The sequence below is a fragment of the Conger conger genome, chromosome 9, assembly GCF_963514075.1.
Source record: "Conger conger chromosome 9, fConCon1.1, whole genome shotgun sequence".
In the NCBI taxonomy this organism is placed as follows: domain Eukaryota; kingdom Metazoa; phylum Chordata; class Actinopteri; order Anguilliformes; family Congridae; genus Conger; species Conger conger.
This window is the reverse complement of record NC_083768.1, coordinates 22,402,067-22,427,450: the sequence shown is the minus strand read 5'-3', so window position 1 is coordinate 22,427,450 and position 25,384 is coordinate 22,402,067. Positions and strand designations below refer to the sequence as shown.

Sequence of the window (25,384 nt, the reverse complement as noted above, 5' to 3'; positions counted from 1 at the left end):
CCAGTCAAACGGCACTGCTGTTCTATTGGTCCATAGCATTTGAATACACTCTCTCCATTCCTCGACTCCTGAATTGAAAGGAGGGGCTAAAACAACGAGCTAGATCCCCCCGCGAGTGCACGCCTTGTCAATCCTGTGCATTATTTGATGGATGAATACATGCCTTTCGGTAAATAAACGACCTTACGGTTTAACCTTGAGTTTTCATTTCCAGTAAATGTTAAGCTAGTCAGTCAACAAATGTAGCTTACTCTAGCAAATGCATGTCAATCCAACAATTTGTGTTGGTATCTAAGACTGTCGACACAATCCTTCAACATTACAATACAAGCTAATGGTTTAGAAGTCTACAAAGTTTATGAATCCACACACGTGTGCTTGCGCTACTAGCAGGCTAAGCAAGGGATAGTTTAACGTCAGACACCTAAACGTGCGGGAATTAGGAAGACAGTATATTTTTATTCGGGATACTTATCTTATTTTGGGGCATACAAATCCAATACAGAACATAACCACAATTGTTAATCTTTGAAGGATTCACAAATTCGACCCATCAAACTTTCTAAATATAGCCTACAGTAATGAACCGTGTCTATTCAGGTAGGGGAGCCCGGGGTTGATTGGCACACAGCTATTTTCAGGTCCTTTGAAGGTCATAGACACAAAAATGTAACATCAAAATGTTCGTTTTCTTGAACTGCACTCATCTATTATGTTTACCTCACTTTTTTGTAGAATAAAAAGTAAAAAAAAGTCGTCAAACTAAACGTATCAGAAAAATGTTTTCAACAGAGATATTTGAAATGCCTTACTTTCGATAGGAATCAGCTACATTTCGATATAAGATTTTAAAGTCTGTGATGAGTGATGTTAGCTATGTAACATCATATTTTTGAAAGAAGTGGGTCCCAATGAGAGTGGGCTTGGTTGGCACACTAATTCTGGGGTTGGTTGGCACATTTTATATCTTATATATTTATTATATGTACACTCACCAAGCACTTTATTAGGAACATTTTTACTTTATTACACCTACTTATTTATGTGATTACCTAATCATCCAATTGTGTGGCAGCAGTACAATGCATACAATCATGTAGATACGGGTCAGGAGCTTCAGTTTAATCAACAGAATGGGGAAAAAATTTGATGAAAGTGATTTTGACCATGGGATGATGGTTGGTGGCAGACAGGGTGGTTTGAATATTTCAGAAACTGCTGATCCTCTGGGATTGTCATGCACACTAGTCTCTAGAGTTTGCAAAGAATGGTGCAAAAAACAACAACAACAACAAAAATCCAGTGAGCAGCAGTTTTGCAGATAGAAATGGCTTGTTAATGAGAGACATCAGAGGAAGGTGACAGTAATGCAAATAACTACACATTATAACAGTGGTATGCAGAAGAGCATCTCTGAACAAACAAAGCATCATAACTCTACGGAAAAAGTCTAATAAATACATAATGAAGTGCTCAGTGAGTGTATATTCTCCCATTGAATATTTGTGTTTTCTAGGTCTCATTTGAATTAAATGTTGAAAAATGTTTATATATGTTGCTTCATTCTTTGTAACTATAGCATTTTAACACTGTGCCAACCAACTCCATAACGTGTGCCAACCAACTTGGTGTTGGGGTTGATTGGCACAAGTGCGCAACATGACTTTAATTATTAGTCACCTAAAAAAGCTTTTGAGGACATTCATATTTATGTATTTATAACTGAGACCATATGCTTTCATTTGCTTTCGGTTAGAATATTCTAGCACAAATTATGCCAAAGAAATACAGCGACGAGTGAAATTTGTGCCAACCATCCCCGGACTCACACTACGTGCATAAGTCATAAGCAGTGTATGCAATGCAATTCTTCTTTATTAATGTTTAAATGCAAAATGTAAAGCTACAGAACAGTCTCAAGCAATATGAATACCATGACATTGTGTTAGTGTATGCAGGAAAACTCTCCTGCGCATGGACCTAGGAGCCAGGTAAAACCAGTTATTTCATTTGAAAAGAAAGCTGCATGACGTAGAATGGGCTACTCATGTACTAATGCCCTATTTGCTGGTGTGTAGGGGTAATCTAAATAGTGCCCAAATGCCTAAATACCGCTAACGAAAATATATAAACAAAAAAATGCCACTGTCAATATAATGTTCTTCCTCATTAGAGGTTTCGGAAGGCCTGTCACAAGCTGCAATATCCTACTGCAATAAAATGCTCCACTTGTAATTTCAACTGAGACGTGGGTTATTGAAGCGGATCCTAACACGCATCAACGTGTGTGAATTGGATAGTTATGTCATGCTGGGATGTCCGACAGGCTACACTTTTACGGTGCTGTGTCAATTGAATGTCACTGTTTACCCAGAGAAATGGGTCACGGATAGTACGGTCGAGACACAGATAGATCGATAGGAGACAGAGAGGGTGAGAGAGACTGAAGAACAGAACAGATGGACAGAAATGCTGATGTCAGCTTGCATTGCTGATACACAGAAGTGCAGCTTTGTGTTCAGTACCTTGGTCAGCAGCAAGGCAGTGAGAATGAATGAGAGGCTACTGGACAGACATCTGTTCCTTTTCTTCATCCATTCTCTCTCTCTCTCTCTCTATCACACACACACACACACACACACACACACACACACACACATACAGTAGTGTACAAAAATGTGGGCACTCCTGGTCAAAAAGCCTTTTACAATTAATATCCCAGTGAACAGAAGCAAACTTGACCTCTAAATAGTACAAAGTAAAAAATTCTTCACATTTTTAAGCAAAAAAAGGGAAAAGGCTCTTTGCAAAGGTTTGGGAACCCTGTCAGTTAATACTTTGTAACTTCTCTTCGGGAAACTATAACAGCTTTTAAACGCTTCCTGTAGCCAGAATAGAAAGCGCCTTTCAATTCTTCAATTTTTCTGCATTCTTCCTGGTAGAAAACCTCTAGCTCAGAAATATTTTTCAGCCTCCTTGCATTTATAGCATATTTGAGATCTCTCCACAGATTTTCAATAATGTCTGCGGAATGTGGTGGTCATTCCAAAACCTTCATCCGTCTTTCCTGGAGTTACTTCATGGTTGATTTTTGGGTATGCTTTGGATCATTGTCTTACTGGAATACCCAACCTCTCTTCAACTACTCACCTGACTCATTGAAGCCCTAACAAGTAAATCACCTGGGTCTGGGCCTAAGTCAATCAAATCATCTTTTTAAAAAGTATCAAAGAATAATCCAAAAGGGTTCCCAAACTTTTGCACATGGCCCTATTCGTTTTTTATAATTTATAAATAGTCAAAACTGAAAATAAAAAGCAATCTTGCTTTAAAATAAGCAGAAAGGTCTCATGTTCAACTTGGTACCATTTAGAGTTCCAGTTTGCTTTTGATCACATCCAGATTAATTGTAACAGACATTTAAACCAAGGGTGCCCAAATTTCTGCACCCTACTGTATGCATGTAATTTGATTTTCATAGCGGGGAGATATCAAGCACCAACAGGTAGTCTAATTTAGAATGCACGTGAACATTTTACATACCATTAATGCCTTCATTTTATAAATGGTTGATTTATAGCCCCAGCTGCAGTTCAGGTTAAAGAGCTTTTTCAAGAGTAAGTTAGCAATACTTGCACATCAATCAGACCTATGAAGATAGGGTTGAAGATCATTTCTAGAACTTACTATGGAACATAGGCTGAGGCTAAAGCATGGGATGCTTCACATGTACAGCAAGCTTCAATGTGCAAGATGAGGACTTCTATAATGTATTAATAGTTTATGGTGTGGCTTACCTAATAGATATTCTTCAATTACCTGTTTAACAGAACGGTTAAAGAGCTATTTACAAATAACCCACTTATCCTCTTTATTTGTTTTAAACTACACTCTGAGCACTTGATTAGGTATTTATTAGACTTATTTTTTAGAAGTTTTCTGCTGCTGTAGCCTATCCACTTAGAGGTTTGACATGTTGTGTGTTCAGAGATGCTCTTCTGCATACCACTGTTGTAATGTGTGGTTATTTGCATTACCATCACCTTCCTGTCAGCTTTGACCAGTCTGGCCATTCTCCTCTGACCTCTCTCATTAACAAAGCATTTCTGTCTGCAAACCTGCCACTCACTGCTGATGTTTTTTTAGTTTTTTGCTCCATTCTGAGTGAACTCTAGAGACTGCATGTAAATCCCAGGAGAGCAGCCGTTATAAAATACTCAAACCAGCCCTTCTGGCAGTAACAATCATGCCAAGGTCGAAATCACTGAGATCACATTTTTTCCCCATTCTTATGGTTGATTAACTGAATATTGACTGAAGCTCCTGGCCCATATCTGCATGATTATATGCATTACATTGCTGCCACACGATTGGCTGATTAGATAATTGCATGAATAAGTAGGTATATGGGTGTTCCTAATAAAGTGCTCACTGAGTGTACATAGTGGGGACTAATGATTTATTTGCTCTCCTGTTATCATTTTGTACCAAAAACGTGTAATTGTGCATCATTGCCGGCTTTGTTGTTCTGCCCAGAACAGTGGAACAGCAAGACTCAAAACCCAGAAAGACTATGTGGGAAAAAATAATATCCAAGTTTGTAGACAATTTCTTCAGAACTAGAAGGCAGACTACAGACATAGAGATAGAGCAAATATTCATTGCAAAGCTTTGTGCAAGTGAGTTGGAACAAATTGGTTCTCGGGTGAGATTTTCAGCTAGCCACAACTAATTAACAAAATTATAGCACAGGATAGAATATATATATATATATATATATATATATATATATATATATATATATATATATATAGAGAGAGAGAGAGAGAGAGAGAGAGATTTTATAACGGCATGTATTTTAGTGGAGAGGTGTTACAATTCACACATTTGAATCATGCAATTAAACCCTATGAATGAATCACAATATTACATGAGTCACAGACAGAGAGAAAAGTCTGCACACTACTCTTGCACTGACATAATTAATTGTATTCACATTAGGACAGATCTTTGTGGATAAGAATGTTGTTCTGTGAGTGCAAATGCAAAGCAATTATGTGAGACAGCAGAAGTGGCATGCAGAGGATGTTACTTTCCAGAAATGACAAGGTGTTAAGACAACTGAAATAATTGACATAAGTAGAGCACATTTTACTCCACATCAAACTCTCATTTGACATGCTATCATAATCATCTCTAACATGCAACACTCTCATCCATTCTCAACCAATAGGAGACCATGGTTTGCAGGACTTGCTGAGCTCCAAGATAGAAAGGTCACTAAACACGCATACCCTCATCGTGTATTAAAGAGCCCCTTTATACACAATGGGCTTACACAACACTTGGCTTCTTCATTACAGAAAGCCCTCAAAACAGCCCTCTTGTGCTTACTGGGCTCTCAAACCTCATTAGAGAATATACAGTCTGAGCTGCACCCCAATGTGTCATTATCCCTTCTGCTTGACATTGTTTGAAAGTCAAGAGCGGGCACATTCAACAGCTCCCCACTAATGCGCACTTCAGCGCATAGCACTGTGGACACGTGTGACAGTGGGCTGGGACGTATGGCCCTTTAAGTGGCATTATTCCGTGAGTGCGTGTGTTTGGGCTGGGTGAGCACTCATTGTGAGAGTGACAGGAAGGGATACACCAGATGGTTGGCTGCTGAGCTCTGTGTACCATTGTATGAGTTGTACCCCTTCTTTTGTCATTGTGATATAGCACTGTTGTGGCACTTTCAAGCAGACTGGCTTAGCTCATAATGTTACACACGTCTGGCTGAAACTTTCCACCTGGGAGTGAAAGGGCAAAAGCAAAAGCGTTGTTGTGGCGCATTTGCATGAAAACAAATGAATCTTCAAATCATAAACAAAATGACTATTTTATAAGAAAAGTGGGAGATTGGAAGTATGATATGAGTAGTGAGAGACAGATATTAGATATTTCAAACTGACAAAATTATCTAAAAGTTATTTATTTACTTCTATATATCAGATCTATATACAATGATAATGAAGATACCTTGTGAGGCAAATACAGTTGCCTTCATTCAAATGAAGATGATCTACATATCAACATAACCTTGGTCCGAATATCAACACAACATTGATGTGTATAAGTGTATATCTTATGAGTATGCAGCAAGTATCAATTGCATACCAAATTAATTACACCAGTAAAACCACCAAGGATATAACCTATCACAGAATCGCAGTAACAGCTGCACTGCCACCAGTTCATGGGATTTGAAGTTCAAAGTGTTATGAAACTTTCTCAGCTGTTTGGGAAACGTCTCTGGGGTGCAGAGCCAGGAGAGACTGCGAGTCGCACCCGCCACCCTGCAGCATGTCATGAGCTCAGTGCACACCCATCAGCCCCTGTGTTTTCTCAGCTGAATCCTCGCTCCAACGGTGTGTTCATCTCAGCCTGAACTGAGCAGGCCGGCGTTCTGAACAAGCGTGCCGTCTCACACTGGGAAGAATAACAGGAAGAAACAGGAAGAATAACTTCTCCCTGTGACATTTTTGTGTACATTATGTGCATATTTACATGCATTGTGTCTGTGTGTGTACATGTTTAAAGGAATGCATTTGTATGCCTGTGTTTGTGTCTGATAAGTGTGATCACATGCACAGCCTATTCTTGTTGTGGGACCTCAAGGACCGCATTAATGAAAGACTGACATATATTCTCGACATTACTTTATAAATATGCATATACGTATGCATGTGAACCTACATTTAACTCCCAAATCACAGATTGTGTGTGTGCATGTGTGTGTGTGTGTGTGTGTGTGTGTATGTGTAAAATGTGATACTAAAATAATTATCACCCATCCGCAGCGCTAATATTATGGGGGGCTGTAGAGCTCTCGCTTTCCTCCTGTATGTGCATATACATCCACTCTTACTGTAAGCCCAGCTTCACTGAAACATAATGAATATTTCATCAAACGATCCATTCTGGGCTGAGAAGCCTATATCTCATATAGGAGCACGCCAGAGTCTTCAACTGACAGAACAGTAGAGGCAACTGTAAGCAGCCAAATACAAAATTCAAAACTAACAGATTGGTTCATTTATCATTCATGTGGATATGTGAGCAAGTACACACACAAACACACGCGCGGACGTACGCGCACACACATACCCTAGGCAGATACACACATGTATAAAAAGCCCTCATGCACAGCATACACATATAGCAGATGCAAGTAAATTCTCAATGGCTGGGAAAAGAACTCAGGCCTACCTCTTCTTCTATTGGGCGACATTGACTCAGGAGGTAAGAGCAGTCCCCCGCTATGGTTGTGTCGAAGTGACACTGAGCAAGACACATAATCCTCAATTGCTCCCGACAAGCTCGTTGGCTCCTTGCATGGGAGCCTTTCACCTTTGGTATGTGAATGGGTGAATGGGTGGATGAGAGGCATTCATTATTATTATAAAATTGCAATATAAGTGTAGTACATTTACCATTTACGGAGGAGTCACAACAGCCCTGCAGTGGAAAACAAAATAACCAGCATCAGACTTTGAAGTGCATAGTATGTACACAATAGAAGTTAAAGGGCAGTTCTGAATTCAGTGAATGTTGTGACCCATGTATTTCCATATGTGGAGTGCATCAAAATAGCAAGAGGAAGCAGGTCTCACAGTAGCTGTCACACACAAACACTGACACACACACACACGCACACACACATTCCGGGGCCTGCGCTCTTTCTCACGGTCCATTAATGGCAGCTGTACACTCTCTTATGTGAATTTGTACAATAAAATGTCAACAAAACTTTTTTTAATAAGCTGGCAGTTCAGAAATGATATGAAAGGCTAAACAATCGCAAAATGCAAAACTCTCAATTACCACACAACTTTCAACAACCGGAACTTAGAACTACTATTCTGTCATACAAATGATTAATTCTGGTTGCCACTAATTGCAGGCAGTAGGCAGCCCTAAAATCATGCAAATATAATTTTGAAAATGCCTCACGAATTTGGAAATGTTTGTCTTTGTAGGAGGTTTGCATACATTACTCCAAGCCCAATTACTCTTTTATCCCAGTGGGCTAAATTTGCTTCAACACTCAGAAGGAAATACTGGCTTCTTTCCAAATGTCTTGTTTACTAAGACCCATAATCAGTTTCCCTGATGTATAGACCAGGTAATGTTATTCGCCACAAGGATTCCTTGGGAGGACCATTGAGTATGAAGAGAAAGCTACAGGGTTGTAGAGATGCAGCCTTTGAGCACTGGGCCCATGGGGAGTTCAGACCAGAGGACACTGCTAAAGCCACAGAAGGAAATAATTGTAACATCACTTTAATCCCACGGGACACAAGCACAACATATCCCCTCATCCACACATGCACACATGCACGCACGCACTCACACCCACACACACACTCACACACACATACACACCCACACACACACCCAACACACCCACATGTACACACACTCACCCACACATGCACATACACACATCCACACACACATGCACGCACGCACTCACACCCACACACACACACTCACACACACATACACACCCACACACACACCCAACACACCCACATGTACACACACTCACCCACACATGCACATACACACATCCACACACACATGCACACACATACACACACCCACACACACATGCACACACGCGCACATACACACACACACACCCACATGCACACACACACGCACACCCACACAAACACACGCATACACACTCTCACACACACACACACACACACGCATGCATGCATTCATGCACGCACACACACATAATCTGTAATTCTGGAGTTAAAAAAAACATGTCAAAGGCATCTCCTCATTTGGAGCATTGACATTTTCTGAAATATGTCCTTTTGACATTCTTCTCTAAGTTATTCACAGGTCATTTCAAAAGGGAGTTAAAGGGCAATCGATTTACAATGCTTACTGATTATATACAGATGAGGGTCAATGTAATACCGGATTGTTATGAATGCAAAATTTGGGTGATAATTACTAAACACATCAAAATATGAATTCTAAATATTGTTGCAATTAGTAGTTTTGATAACTGCTTGGCGTGCCTTTGAAATAATAAAGAAAACAGCAAACAAAGTTAAAGGTTTGTCATTAAAATTATTTTGTGTTTAAAATGTCAGACAATAACATTGTACCCTCTTCAAATAGTACTTCTTATAGTGAAAGGCAAGTCCTACCCCTTTGTTATTCTTTAGGAGTTGACCAATGCCACCTACAGAACAGCACCTACTACCTGGCTGCTCGCCACCTGATATGACCAGTGACCTGAGAACTTCCAAAAACATACATACAACCAGTACCTGCTGTCTCACGGGCTCACTCTCAAAATGAAGAGGTACATTATGAGGACTGGTCCTCTGACGGACTGGTTTAATCCTACATCAAATGACGTGGCTGAAATGGGAATTACCGTATTAGCCATTCAGGCTGGGCTGGTACCGGGGAGAAAAACATAATTGTGGTTCTGTAAATAAGTGCTCATACACTCAGTGAGCACTTCATTATTTATTTATTAGACTTATTTTTTTTATTCACTTAGAGGTTTGATGTATTGTGTGTTCAAAGATGCCCTTCTGCATACCACTGTTGTAATGCGTGGTTACTGTATTTGTGTTACTGTCACCTTCCTGTCAGTTTTGACCAGTCTGGCCCTTCTCATCAGAGTTCTCTCATTAACAATGCATTTTTGCCTGCATAACTACTGCTGCTCTTTCCACCATTTTCCGTGAACTCCAGAGACTGTTGTGCGTGAATATCCCAGGAGATCAGCAGTTTATGAGATACCAAGATATTGTTGGTCTGGCACTTAGATCACATTTGTTCCCCATTCTCACATTTGGTCTGAACAACAGCTGAACCTCTTGACCATGTCTGCATGCTTTTATGCATTTAGTTGCTGCCACAAGATTAGATTATTAAATATTTTCATTAACAAGCTGGTGTACAGGTCTACCTAATAAATTGCTCACTGAGTGTATATTCCATGAGATTGGACTGGATTCCTGCCTGCATGCAGTCAGCCATACCAGGCCTCACTTTGAGGGTAGGCCCCTATAAATATATCACATTTCATTGGTATATAAACAGCAATTGAATTGAATTGAATCGTGTCATACTCTTATAAGCATTCCAAAGACACAATGATTCTGTGGGTCTTGTGCCAAAGTCAGCCCCTGTATTGTACTTTATTGTTGTCCAACCAATCTCAGGTCAGCACTACAGAATGAAAAGTGTTCATTGGAACATGCAGCATTATATGTGTGAGCCTTGAAAGGAGCCAGATCTCATAATGGCAATGAAATGGAACACATTTTGACCCACAATGAAGATGCTGAGGGAGCAACTCTCAAAAAGGATTTGGTGCCTCCTCCCCCCCACCCTCCCCCCCACCCTCTCTCTCTCTCTCTCTCTCTCTCTCTCTCTCTCTCTCTCTCTCTCTCTCTCCTCTCTTGCACACACACATTCTTTGATGCCATAACTGCCTCAGAAAAAAAGATGATTTCAGAAAATAGCTCAGTAAACCAAGTGCACACTCATGCGCGTCGGTGCCATTACAATTCCTGCATTCATCTCCAAACGTTATGGCCAAACCTCACAGAGGGGGAAAAAACATTCATGGTGTGACAGTGCCTGGAGCTATTTTCTTCAAAATGACACCAGCATCTCATGAGGTGGACAGATTTTACACTGTTCATTTGCTGAGCATATGACTTTATCCTGGATGATTTATTCAGCTGGGATTTACCATCCCGTTACACAGCCGGATATATACCGCTAATTCGGGAAGAGATAGTAGAGCGCATATATAGTCAAATGGTAATTGCTGAAGTGTGTAAGCATCAATAATGTCTGATATATGACATGAATGTGACAGTATGAAATACCATTAAAGAGTCTGTGCAATACATTTGTGCATTTAAAGAGTTAATTAAAACACATAATTTCTTACATTTTTAAACGTATATAAATGTATGTAAGTAATTCCCCGTAACCGCATCGTTTGCATCAGCAATATAAATTCATTTTAGGCCATACGGGCATATTTGTATAATTATTATAGCGTTCCATAATATTGTTATTGGCTTTCTGGTTTGCACAGATTTCAATATAATAAAGAGCAGGCTGTTGCTTAAATGGAATTACATTTCTATGCAATAGCCAACGTAACGTAATGTTCGCGTAATGTATTGCTGAACTGCATTGAGCCTTGCGTAGTAGCCATTCCTGCGGATATGTAAATCAGTCTTCTCAGAAAAAAGCACACTAGTGACGTTAAGTGGTCTTTTGGGGAATTGCATGGCATGCTGCCTTGCAACTTCATATAAGGCCTTGGCGTCACATCAGTGAGAATGGAACTTTTAAACTCCAGTTAGTTAAATTCCAGAGAAAGAAAATATATATGACATTTTAAAATCACATTGTTTTAAACATATGCAAAACAATTGCTGCCAGCAACAACAACAACAATAACAATACATAAAAAAAGAATAAAAAACAATAATAATAATAATAATAATAATAATAATAATAATAATAATAATAATAATTTAATTTATTATTTGCTCCACATGTCTGCCACGCGCAACAGTTTCTTCCAAGTAACGCTTTTCCTCACATGGAAAGCGGAGAACGGAAAAAAGAAAACTATTTTTGACCCTGTCCACCCCTTTTCCTGGACCGATTTCCTGTGGGAGTTCCAATAAAAAACCATGGGAAAATATTTTTTTCTTTCCGATTACTGTACCCTTAAGAACGGAGTCCAAACCACGAGCAGTCAGTCTGTAATTTTACAAAGGTGCCGTTCACGTGGAATATCGAGCAACGAGGGGATTGGGGTTGCAACCACAACTTTAAGAGAGAGACAGGTACTGTTTTCAGCTTTCAAGTAAAGTGTGATTTTTCGCTAGTAACACACTCCATATCAAGTAACTGGTTTTTAATAGGCTTAGAGTATTCGTAGGCTGGTGTGACATGGATGTTTACCTGATTTTTGCGTATGACTGAATGAGCATTGCCGAATGGATGCTTTCCCATACTAGCGACAAGGATATTTAGAATTTATCACACTGCTTCAAAATGACATGTAATCACGGATTGACTCTTAAAATAATATTACCATAATAGTTTATAAGTAACCAACTTTCAGAAAATTCCACGGTAATTCATAGTTTGACTTCGGAAAGTGATTCAGAAAGTATTATTATTATGATAATGATGATGATTATTATTATTATTATTATTATTATTATTATTATTATTATTATTATTATTGATATGATTGTTATTATTGTTCTCAAGTCACATATTCACTGTTTTATATGACAGGGCCTAAATGAACAATATACAGATACCGCATTTCCCCCAATATTGACGGAAAATCCTGAGCGACATTTGACTTACCATAGCTGAAGAGATCATTACCGAATAGCAAATACGTTTCAAATCATGGATTTATTGTAGTTATGTAATATGCCTGATCATAATTAAAACAGTATTTTGCCAGTTATAAAACAAAACAAACTTAACAGACATTAATATACGTTTCCTATAATTATTAGCTTATACAATAAAAAAAAACACCTAGTGGGGCGTTTTTTGAAGGGGAATAATAATATTTCAAATAGGAATATACTTCAGATATCAATGTGAAGAATACTTTTACTTATGGAATTCAGCTACGAATAGCAACGCGTTCCACGCCAGAGTAAAGGAATTGGATACGGATACATTTCATATTAGTTGGTGAAGTTATATGTTAGTAAATACATAAATACATTAATAAATAAATACATTTGGCTTGATACAAAAAGCTCTAAGTTCCGAAGTGCTCAGAGTGAAAATCCAAAGATAATTGTTCAGAGAGCGCATTGAGATGGATGTTTTCACCATAGTTAATCCATCGGGAATGTCTCAACTGGCTAGATTCATCCATTGGGATTTCTGGAAATGCCATGATAAGACAGAAAAAGGGTTGTCTCCATAGAGGAACCCTTAGTAGTTCTTTATCAGACACTCTATCATAGGTGTGAAGTGTGAAAGCTCCCAGAAAACCATTTTGCCTGATAAAGAACTCCAGGTATGGTTCTTCTATGGATTCATGGTGTTACTTTGAGTGTAGCAGGATGGTTGAAAGTCTGTTCAAATATATCTGGGATTTCCATGATTTATTATTTAAAAATAGGAATAAATGGTGCTCATCACTTTGCTTTGTTATTAACTTTGGTTTGTTAACGTTATGAACACACTATCATTTGCAATATATTTGAGTCATTTGGCAGTTTCTTTCAGAAAACCTTTTTTGTAACCAAGCTTACTGCAAGATGCATTAGATAATTTATTATTTCTGCAGCTATTTATAGCCATTTAGAGAATTAATGACAAAATGAATATGCTTTAGAGACTTAATGTGATTAAGTATTACCATTAATCTCCAACTGCTCGGACAATGACTGCAATAATAACTAATTTTACAATAGGCATGGTTCTACCAACAGTGAGGGTGGTGCAGAAGGGCATGAAGACAGGGCTTGCACGTGATGTGAGGCACAGATGGGCATGTCAAAACAAGAGCTCCAGCTCCTGACCTTTCTGTGTGTGTGTGTGTGTGTGTGTGTGCAGGTACAGAGGATGTCCAGAGCTGACTGGGGTTTTCTGGAGCGCTTGCTGGAGGAGGGACAGGAGTACTCGACGGGCATTGGGCGTGTGTGGCTGACCGTGCTCTTCCTCTTCCGCATGCTGGTCCTGGGCACAGCCGCAGAGTCTGCCTGGGATGACGAGCAGTCCGACTTCTTGTGCAACACCCAGCAGCCGGGCTGCGAGCTGGTCTGCTATGACCGCGCCTTCCCCATCTCCCACTTCCGCTACTTCGTCATGCAGGTCATCTTCGTCTCCACGCCCACCATGTTCTACTTCATCTACGTGGCCCTGCGCATGGGCTGGGAGAAGAAGCGCGAGGAGGAGGAGGCGCGGAGGAGGGCGGGGGAGGGAGGCAGGAGCCCGGATGAGGCGGGGGCGAGGGGGGGAGAGGAGGAGGGCAGCAAACGAGGGGAGGGGAAGGGGGTGGGGGGCGAGCGCGAGGGCCCCAAACTGAAGGGCAAACTTCTCTGCGCATACGCGTTCAGTATCCTCCTCAAACTCCTGCTGGAGGTGGGCTTCGTGGTTGGCCTGTGGTACCTGTACGGCTTCGTCATCCACGCCAAGTACGTGTGCCAGCGCGCGCCCTGCAGCCACAAGGTGGACTGCTTCGTCTCCCGGCCCACCGAGAAGACCATCTTCACCATCTACATGCAGGTCATCGCCGCAGTCTCCGTGCTCCTCAACATTGCCGAGCTCTTCTACCTCCTGCAGCGCGCCGTCACGCAGTACCTGGAGAAGAAGTATCTGGGCAAGGCTCCGGTGACTGTGCAGATAGACAGAGAGCCCGTACGGCTGGACCTGCCCCGGGAGCCCGCCGTGCACTACCACGACAAGGGACACCTGTACCTGCCCAACTCTGGGTTTCCCCAGCCGTTCCAGGAGTACGGGGAACCCGAAATCAGGCTGGAGTGGGATGTCCGAGACCAGGGAGCGACCGAGGGCTCGCTCTCGAACCCGCTCCCAAGCTATTCCACCTGCATGAGGGCCATTAGGTCCACATCAAGCAGAGCCTCCTCAAAGGGGTCCTCTCACAAAGAACAAAGCAAGAAGTCCAAGAAAAGGGATTTCAAACAGAAGCACTATGTCTGACACCTGTGAACTCATTGGAGAGCTCCTGCTCTCCTTAAACTGTGAAGACAGGGGGCACAAACTGAAACAGGAGGAGCAGTGCCTTGCATGTGAACTTTTGTGTGTGTGTGTGCGAAGGAACTCACTCTCATTGCCTAAGGGATTAAACTGTTGTTGAGTCTTTTCCTTGTTTGGCTCAAGCAATGACCTCTGGTCTGAACTCCCCATGGATTCAGTAGCCAAAACCAGCACATGTCCCCAGTTGTGAACTGGCGTGAACCGACATTTGTGGATGGGGTGGAACTGCGCCAAACCAGTGCCGTATTGTTTGAGACTAAGGTTAAGAAATGCATCATGGAAAAACACTGGCGGAAACTGAGAAACGTGTTCCTAAAAATAACTATTTTGAATCTAATATATTTGAGATAAACCAAAGATTAAATTTCAGTTATGCGGGTATGAGGCCAGGAAAAGATTTGGATCTGTCCAACATATTAGTCAATTACTTCACAAATTCCCTGACTTACACAACATCCAAACTTACTGCTATTTACTGAAACTATCCATTATCTTGTGCAAGAGTTCCACTCAGGATTTGAACATGCATCATTCTGATGTCCAATGGTGGTACTACTACTATTCATTAAAATGAAGATAGCAAATATGGTACAGCAACAAATGTTTGACTGTATGTACTGTGTGTAAATATTTAAATTTACTGTTAGAAAGTTTTGGGAAGGAGCCGCGGTGGCGCAACAGGCTAAGATGCAGCAGACTCGCGGTTGCAGTTCGCTGCAGTTGCACACTGGGGACCGGGGTTTGATTCTTGGTCCTGCCAAAAGCCAAGTTTGGCCGGCTCATGTGGAGCAGCAATAATTGGCTCGCTGCTCCAGAGGGAGGGACTTGGCAGGGTTAGTAGATTGCCGCATGAAACAAGCACCTCGGGGGCCTCAGAATCACGGTTACAGCTTGGGAGGCGAGGCGGCTTGAAGAAGGCGTGTCGCTCTCCCGTTGGCTGCCGAGGGACGGGGTGTGGGCGGTGTATCTAATACTAGCTCTAATTGAATCAGACAGGGTCCAATTGGCTACCAAATTGGGAGAAAAAGGGAAAAAAATCGGATAAAAATTATAAATAAAAAAATAAAAAAGTTCCCAAGTCTGAAGTTTAACCTGTGAGCTATTTGACAGAATAATTAATTGAGAATTTTCATTGTAAGATTTGTTTGTTGAAATTTATATAATTTATTTTCTATTATAATAAAGGTATTTTTGTATCAAAATAATTAATGAGTTTAATTCATACACCTACATTTCTGCTGTAGGCCACACAGGACTTTATTTGTTTGAACTGGCCATTGTTTAAAGGAGAGGAAGCTATAACCTTATAATGAAAACAGAGGCATAGTTTGGACTGATGCCAGTTTAATAGAAGAAGAATGACAATTGGCAACCAGCGGCCTATCGACAAAAGGATCAAATATAGCACGGGTAACCTACTTAGCAAGTGTAATTTTTACTATTCTGTAGTTTTATTACATGCATTATATTACATTATATATTACATTATATATATTACATTATAAGGTTATTTATTATATACACTCACTGAGCACTTTATTAGGACCACCAACTTATTCATGCGATTATCTAATCAGCCAATTGTGTGGCAGCAGTGCAATGCATACAGTCATGTAGATACGAGTCAGGAGCTTCACTTAATGTTCAGAATGGGGAAAAATGTGATCTAAGTGACTTTGACCATGGAATGATTGTTGGTGGCAGACAGGGTGGTTTGAGTGTCTCAGAAACTGCTGATCTCCTGGGATTTTCATGCACAACAGTCTCTAGAGTTTGCAGAGAATGGTGAGAAAAACTACTTTAAAAAATCCAGTGAGCAGCAGTTCTGCAGACAGAAACGCCTTGTTAATGAAAGACATCAAACAGAGGAGAATGGCCAGACTGCTCAAAGCTGACCGGAAGGTTACAGTATTGCAAATAGCCGCACATTACAACAGTGGTATGCAGAAGAGCATCTCTGAAAACAAAACCTTTAAGTGGATGGCAGAAGACCAATAAGTCAAAAAAATAAGTAAGAAATACCTAATAAAGTGCTCAGTGAGTATATATCATTTACAACTGTAATGAAAATATCTTATTAATGTATATGAGACTGGATTATTGACTTACGCTGCATCAACATAATTGATGAAGATGTGTATGTGTGTTCAGGGAGATGGTAACCAGTCTGAGACTTGAGGAGCCGCAATATTGAAATAAAATAAAATGAAAATGAAAAACATAACACATGGGAATAATACAACTACTAATACAAATAACTACTGCTATGAAACACCAATAAAATGTAGATAAAAAGGGCATTTTTTTCAGGGAAGGTGTTACTGTTTAGTGCAGGCAGTTTTGCTGTCCAAAGCAAGTGATAAAAATCAACAAATATCGCTTCAAAGTGCATTTGTTATAAAAAAAAAAGGTTTATTGCCCAGATTCACTTTCTCTGCCTGACTTGCGGATTCTTGCAGAGTCATTTCCAGCTATTTACAAAAACCACCCCTCTGATGATAAGCAGTTATCTACGGAAGGAAATGGGCTGATGGCCTATTTGCTTGGTTGGACAGGTTAATATAAAGCATATTTTACAACCTCTGGGTAAAAAGGAAAACAAAAACAAGTAGAGGGAAAAATAAATGTCTGGCAGAACTTTTAACAACACAAAAAGACACCCGCTCTGACCTCTAATGGAAAGTATTTTATTAAGAGCGGATCATTTTTGTGGCTGGCTTTTCCTTTGATGGATTTATGGCCTCTGCCCTGCTGGACAGAATTGGCCCATCTCCTGATATTCTCTCTGTGTGCAATTCTTCTTTCTGGCACAGGATCCGCTGCGGCTGTGTTCTGGACCTAGCATGGGGTCAGGATGTGGCATGCGGGATTCAGAAGGTCACCAAACAGCTGGTGAGAGGTTACCTCCTCATTCCTGGGTTGCCGATTGGGCCGCAACAGAAAGCATTACAAATCCTGCGATCAAAGTGTTCAGAGAACGTGGAAGAAAGGTGGCCTGGCCAAACACACTACCCCGGTTCCTCTTTTCGGGCAGCAGCCTTTTCGCCAGGACAATCTGGCCGGGACACATTGGCTCAGAATATGCACAATGTGGGTTTACGGAGTGCTAATCTGGCTTCATCACATCAGTCTTTTGTCAGAATCTACCTCCGCTCTGAAAAGTAAAGCCTGCTGATTAAGGAATCACACTGATAGATACACACTATCTCCTCCACACATGCCTCTGCTTGGCACAAGACTGCATGCTGGTTTCAGGCTCATATTCGAGGCTGGCACATCACAGAGAGACTAAACAATAGAGGCAAATATTAACAGCGATAGCACCCATCACTTTCAGCCCGAAGCCTCTCCAACTATTATCGGGGCAATCCCGACTCCAAACATCAGTGAACCAACTGACCTAGACAAAGCCAGCCGCCCGACGCTTGCTCACTCACTTCCTGCATCCTGACATTGTTGCCACGACCGCGCTCACTGCTTCCTCCTATTCCATCCTTGCAAACCAACTATGGAAGACAAAGCCAGGACAGGGGAGCCAGCCTGGTGCCCAGGGAATAAACATGAACAGGCACCTGGTCCGTGCTCTTGAAGGCTACTGAAGATGTAGGCCCTGAAGCTCCCCTGAGGTCTGGTCTGGAGAGCCAACCTCAGCGCCCTTGGAGTTCTCGTCCCCAGAGCACATTTTCAGAGCGGCACAGTCTTGCAGTTTCCTGCCAGCTGAGCAGATGAAAAGTGTTTCCCATTTTCCAGCCATTATTCAGCCATCTGAGCCCTCCAGCCACAGCGGTGGGAAATGGCACTGAAATAACTAACAGGCTGCTATTTCAGCTGCACCCACCCCTACACCCAAACTCCCTGGTATACTCATATGGACACAAAAGCCCAAATTTTTTTTGATTTTGGAAATTGCTGCATTTGGTAGTTGACGTTGACTTTGAATTTATATGTTAAACATATTAAAATGATGACTTAATCCAGATAAATGTCCTAAAAATCTTATTTTGGTGTATCATAATCAGTCGTAAGACAACCAATTTTACACCAATCGATGTTCATGTACAAACGTGAATTTTTGGCTGTTTTAGGCTTTCATCTTCATTTCCTAGAACAATATCATGGCTTACACACATCAGCCAGTCTTTTCAGAGTAAAAATATTGTTTTTAAGTTTTTAAATGCAAGATGTCAAAGTGAGTTGTGCATTGTTTGGAGGTTAGCCAGCCTGTCACTGTTCGGCAATCACAAATGAGGTTTCACTTGATTTGTAGATATATTTGAATATATGCAAATGTGACCCTATAAACACACCAAACACCATTGCTCTTCGGAACATTTTCCTCACTGTAATAAACTTTCCTGCTTTTTACTAAGAACGGTTGATCTGCTTCTTCACTGGGATAAAGGTCATTTTCTCATTCCTCAGTAAATTCAGAATTTACTAACAATGACAAATTATAACTGATTTTTTGTTAGCCCAGTGTTGGTAGCCTCCCACCCTCACTTAACCCCCAGAGCAAACTTTGAAGTCGTTTTTCTCAAAAGCACGGTTTGATATCTGGAGTAGAGAGATATTTTTTGTATCGTTAGAAAGCTTACATTCTGCTCTTTCGATTTGTTTCTAAAACTCAAAATAAGGTCAATACGACTGATTTCAATAGAGCAGGTCATATATGCACAATAGATTTGTTTTTGTTTTTTGGGTGATACACAGGGGGGTCAGTCAGCAGGGAGAGTCTTCCTGCTCTGAAAAGATGTAGTCTTGTGCTGCATCCGTGTCCTTCATCAAAAGCATGCAGAGACAAAATGCAGAAACCAGGCAAACCACACATGCACTGCTTCTGTCTACATGGCCTCTGCATAGTCACATCAACTATATCTACAGTGCACATATTCTACATGCCAAGAGTGGTCTATTGGGTCCTGAAGTCAGACAGCTGGGAGGAAGTATGTCTCTATCTGCTTCCCTCTCCATTGTTTTGCCCGGGATAATCCACTGGGGACTCTTCACCCTGACAATGGACTGACCGATAATGCTAAGTGTTATTGTTTTAGAATACACAGTCAATATGAAACTGTGCTCTACCTAATGCCATGGCCACAGACCAAGGTTGTATTTAAAGAGTTAACAGGGAGGAGGGCCTGGCTACAAACCCTTGAGAACAGGAAGTGACCACCCCACAGTTCTCTCCTCATTACAGACACACAATATGAATTAACCAGTGTTCCAGCATCATCACAAGTATTGTGTTTTTATGTTCATCAGAAACCGTGATTCATTGCCATTTAGAAACTCCATTCACAGCGAAGAAAGAAAGGAAGTTGTCTGAGCACCAAAGACAATGATGATGAGCTCATGCTAATTGAGGTGCAAGACCATTTTGTCGGGTTTGTTTTATGAGTTTGTACTGGCCCTATTTCATATCAACAAAAAGCCTTAGAGCTCCGCTACCACAGTTAATTCACATAAATAAAATATCTACCACAGATATGAAGAAGCAGGTCTGTGTGCGGACATGTGACTGTGCTGACCATAGCTGGGTGAAATAAAGTATTTCAGTTATTGTACTTAAAGGGGCAGTTCACCCAAAAATGAAAGTACCTTTCCACCCAGAGCACTATCTATCCACTCTGGCTAAGTGGAAACAACTTAATTTCATTTTTGGGTGAACCCTTATTAAAAATGCTTAAAACTGTAAACTTGTCTATAAACACTTAATAGCTCATTATATGATATTACATTATACCATATGATATGATTATCTGCTTATATAAGTACACATAAATGGGGGGGGGGGGGGGGGGGGGTGCATGGTTTTGTTATTTAAATCTCTTGGCACTGGTTCTGGTACTGGTTCTCATGATGACAGCTATCTTAACAGATTCTCCAGGGTCTGTATAATTTGTCATATTTAAAAATGCATGGCATCTAATCCTACATCAATCTAATCTAATTTATGCAGAAATACATCCAATGCATTTTTTGAAAAAGTTAGAATTTTTAAATAAGAAAACTTCTACAGGTCCCGGAGCACCTGTTAAGATAGATGTGATTATGAACATCAGTACGAACCAAGATATTGAAATAACAAAACAATTTACCTCCCCTGCCCCAATGAATTTACAAGATTTCCATTTACATCTAAAAAATTAACTACTGAATGATATTCACTTATGATTATCTGCTAACACAAGTACACATATCATATAAAGAAATATTAAGTGTTTATAGCCAAGTTTATACCGTTTTAAAGCATGTTTAATCATGAAAAAGCTGGTTTAATGGTTTAATGTTGTGGCTGATCGGTGTAGGTGTGCACTCAGGCTCACTAGGTGAGAGAGCAGGGCCCTCTCAGACTGTGGGAGCAGAGGGCTGGGGACCGTGTGAAAGGGGAAGATTTTGGGTGCCGCACCATTGTTCTGCTCTCCTCGGTCTGGGATGATACGAGTTATGGGAATTGATAATCATGTGTTTATTGTGCCGCTGTCCCGTACACATCCTGACCGGAGGAGCCAGCAATGGCTCTCTCTGCCCGGGAACAATGGGCCCGTCTGCCTGCCATGAGACCGGCACACACACCCACATGCATGAACACACGCACGCACGCACACACACACACACCTACACACACACACACAAAAAACTCCCACACGTGTGCACACACACGCGCATGCATACACACACGCACGCACCTACACACACACTACACACAAACACATGCATGCACACTCAGTCACTTTCAGCTGATGACTGGGTTTAAACTGGACTAGGCAGGTTTGTATTGTCAAGGTCTGCTGCAAGCACATTTCACAGGGTCACGCTTTGGAGTTACCATATCTTTGTGTCACAGGCCACTATCCCCAGGATTGTCTACTATGCATCCCAGTGATACTATTAGAGTCCTCCTACATTCGATTCAATGATACAAGGACAGGTTTAAAACCTGCACCATCCTGAAAATTGTACCATAAACACGGGTAGAGAGAGCTGAGACCAGGTGGATTCAATAACTGGAGAAGCTGCATATGGTTGTGATATTCATTACTCTTTTAACCTCAACATTCAGTCCAGCATGAAATAACTAGGGCTCTAAATTTAAACGTTTCAGAATTGTAAAAACCTGTGGCCTCGACAGGCATCTTTCCAATGTAGCTCTGATGGAGGCAGACACAAGATAACTTGCATGCAGGCAAACAAAAAATGTCCAAAACGTTCCATTCAAAGCTTTTTGTCTGAATAATTCAGAGAGCTTCAAAAGGTATCACACAAGAAATAGGTTGTACATGAAAGCTGTTGGGTGGAGAGACAAGTCTGAGACTTTCAAAGCTGCCCAAGCGTAAGCAGACATACTGAGGATCAGTTGTGGAATAGCACCCCTAACAAGACAACCAGGCCCCTTTCCTTTAGGCTTCCAGACTCCACATTCGGCTTGCTTGCCAGCCCCATGAACTCTTCCCCGGAAGAGAACGTCATCATGGGTGGGGTGGGATGACTGCCAGTAAGCCCACCCCCACCAGCACTGACCTTTACCCACGGCACCTGCCCAAAAGGAAGACAACACTTACAGCTTGGCTGAATGCAGAGAATCCAGGAAATCAGCAGGTGTCCTTTGGCTATATGCTGTGCAGAGCATGTGATTACACACAAATGTAGGTCTAAATTCAGATTTCATATTGCTTGAGCAGATGTAGTTGATATTGGGAATAAAATGGCAAAAGATTCAGTAAGGCTAGGAGAAGTTTTTTTTTGTCTTATTTTATGTCTGCAATATTACAACTCATATCAGTGCATTTGAACAACGACGGTGTGTGGCACGGCACCAGATTTACTAAATATCACAGGAGGGCAGCTCTCTTTGTGGAGTTTAAAATTTCCTTCCCTTTTTTGCCTTTGTTGAAGCACAGTATAGATGTTTTTCTTCAAATTCCATCCAGAAAATGCCATTCCAAACTGGGCTGTAGTATGGCATGACTATTTTTACAAATAGTTTCCACAAACACTGCCTCATTTACTCAGAGAGAAAGGCCATATCAGTCATGCGGGTAGTCACAGCGGCTTGTTTGTGGAAGTGATTTTTCCTGCTTCCGACACAAATTGTGCCCATGTTTCCTCTGTAATGGCCTGCATTACAAAGAGAGACTCCATCAGTCTCTGTTCACTGCATGGCCAGGCAGACGAAGCCCTCCTCAAACAGCGGAGCCCATTCAGGATCAGAACAGGTCTGATGACACACAGACACAAATGCTGCTTAGTGAAACTGCACTAAGCTCCGATTAAGAAAACCGGATCAAGGAAACCTCATCACGGAATGCGGTTCTAAAATGGATGCAGTTTTTATTGTCACATTTCATGGATTCCTGATTTTCTCCTGAAAATCAAACTGGCGACACAAATATACATCTGCCATTAAAATAACTGAAAAAACATTAACCTATTAGAACATGAATGGAACAGATGACAGGCAAGTATATTTAACAGGCTTTCTGAAAATGAAAGCGAATCAGGCAAGTATTGGATATGCATCAATGCACACACCTTCCTTTAAAATACCCACTATTCACAGGAACAAAAATGCAACTGTCGACAATTGATTCAAATGGCAGATTTGTGAAAATTCTCATTACCTACTTCTATTATCTCAGAATATAACCTTTTTGAATTCCAGTAAAGCACCAACTGTTGAACCTAATTTCCACACGTTTCAATCAGGTTGATGTCCCTTTTCAAACCACAGCATTAATTTCAGGAAACCACAGCCAACTCCCCTTGTTTAGGTTTGGCATTACAAATGATCGAACGGGACAATGACTCTGTGCTGGATTTCCTCAGTTGAGCTGTGCAGAGAGAAAGCTCATCAGTCTCCACTATGATGAATGTGGCAGAAAAGAAACAAATGAGTCTCCAGAATAAAGAGTCCAGTCTCCTGAACAAGAGCACAGCTCCCAGGATGTGTCTGAGACGTGAATCACCATGACTGAACCGGTGTGAAAACATCTTGGAAAGACAACGATTGAGACCTTTATTGGAGGGGGGACTACAATTCCCATCACCCATCTCTTACTTGAAGGGCTGTGGGAGTCCAGTGACTGTGGTAATGTGAGTGTTTGACAAGGGATGGTGGTGAATGTCAGTAACTCTCAGCGTCACCGAAGGCACCCCCCCAAATCCACTGACAGGGCTGCTTCCAGTTAGCTCTTCTCAGGCCTGTTCCTCTCCAACGCGGCCTTGGGGGTGAACTCCAGCCGCTCCTTCAGGCTGATGACATTGGTACCGTCCTTCCCCGCCAGCTCCTCCAGCTTCCTGTCCTCCCTCAGCTCCAGAATGCTCTTCTCCTCCCTCAGCTGGGGCTTTGGTGTGCCCCGAATGAACCACTCCAGGTGGTACCCCACTGCCCCCACCACAAAAGCCACCGGAAAGGTAACGTAGGGGGCATAGGTCCGCATGGCTGTCCACATTACAGGCCACATGGTTGCACTTCGTCCCAGGACTGATGGCCACTGCACATTAAAACAAACACACACCGATATCTAAATAGGTACGGCGAATAAACTACACAGTATATTAGTGAGTGTAGTATGGTCGTAGCCATGTAGGCTACACAGGTAAGCAAAGATCAATCTTACAAAGAGGACTATTCCTAAAATGATTCTGCCTTTCTTATCATTGTTCAGGCGCAACTAATTATCCAATTGAATTCATAAACGCAATTAATCGTACAGGCGTTATCAATTTTATAAGGGGCAAAAGAGGCACGTTTAAAATCGTGGATGACGTTTGTTAAGAGCCAGGTTTAACTAAATGCAATACTTGTTTAAAGAAACTGGAAATTGGTCTGTTCGATAGTATTTCCTGAACTTATTAAGCGAATGTTTCACGTTTACTCATTGGGAAGCCAACCGAAAGCGAAACATGCGTAGTAGTAATACGACTGACTACCTAAGTAGCTACTTGATTTTTGTGGGTTGGTAATATATCGGTTTTCATATCACGCCATACAATTTGATGCAATGCCCAGGTTGACAGCTAGCAAATTAAACGAACGAAAAGACCTAGCTAGCTATTTAACGGGCAAGTTGGTAATATCCCGCTTGCATAAAGCCAGGCACCAAGGAGACTCGAGACAACAACTGTGTAATTAGTGGTCACACATGACCGGCATATTATAACTGGCTTTTATTCAACACAGTTGAAAGACATTTTGCGAAAATTTGCAAACATAACGTTAAATACTTTTCATTATGTTAGTCCTGCTTAGTCTGAAGTCCATACTGAGGTACATAATTACTTGTACTTGCTCACTCACCTCTGTCTTCAACGTGCAGCCGAACCAACTTCCGTCTCCACAGCAATTGGTTCACGTAATGACAACGCAAAAAAGCGCTTCCTTGTTGGCTGCATTGGTTTCTCGAGAGCGACACTCACTGGAGAAAGCAGCGAAGTTACACAATTATCAGAACCGCATTCAAACTTCATAGCCCAGGCTTCATTTCCAGGGCACTGTCATCTCAACACCGGCAGACTCTGCCATTTTAGGGTAAGGTAAAATAAAATAAAAATACCGAGA

The 25,384-nt window shown here is 41.3% G+C and overlaps 2 protein-coding genes across 2 annotated transcripts; one reads left to right on the top strand and one right to left on the bottom strand.

Moving 5' to 3' along the window:
• Positions 1-11,787: 11,787 nt before the first annotated feature.
• gja4 (gap junction protein alpha 4) lies at positions 11,788-16,073 on the top strand. Its single transcript, XM_061253643.1, has 2 exons — positions 11,788-11,906; positions 13,660-16,073. The coding sequence occupies exon 2, from the start codon at positions 13,669-13,671 to the stop codon at positions 14,764-14,766; it is 1,098 nt and encodes a 365-aa protein (XP_061109627.1). The 5' UTR covers positions 11,788-11,906; positions 13,660-13,668; the 3' UTR covers positions 14,767-16,073.
• Positions 16,074-23,129: 7,056 nt separating this feature from the next.
• smim12 (small integral membrane protein 12) lies at positions 23,130-25,255 on the bottom strand. Its single transcript, XM_061253650.1, has 2 exons — positions 25,124-25,255; positions 23,130-24,317 (listed from the first exon to the last, which is right to left on the bottom strand). Exon 2 carries the CDS (start codon positions 24,285-24,287, stop codon positions 24,009-24,011), a length of 279 nt encoding a protein of 92 aa, XP_061109634.1. The 5' UTR covers positions 24,288-24,317; positions 25,124-25,255; the 3' UTR covers positions 23,130-24,008.
• Positions 25,256-25,384: the final 129 nt, after the last annotated feature.

What these genes read in the sequence shown, in the direction of transcription:
- gja4 (XM_061253643.1), top strand. Translation starts at nt 13,669, where the DNA reads ATGTCCAGAGCTGACTGGGGTTTTCTGGAGCGCTTGCTGGAGGAGGGA.
- smim12 (XM_061253650.1), bottom strand. Translation starts at nt 24,287, where the DNA reads ATGTGGCCTGTAATGTGGACAGCCATGCGGACCTATGCCCCCTACGTT.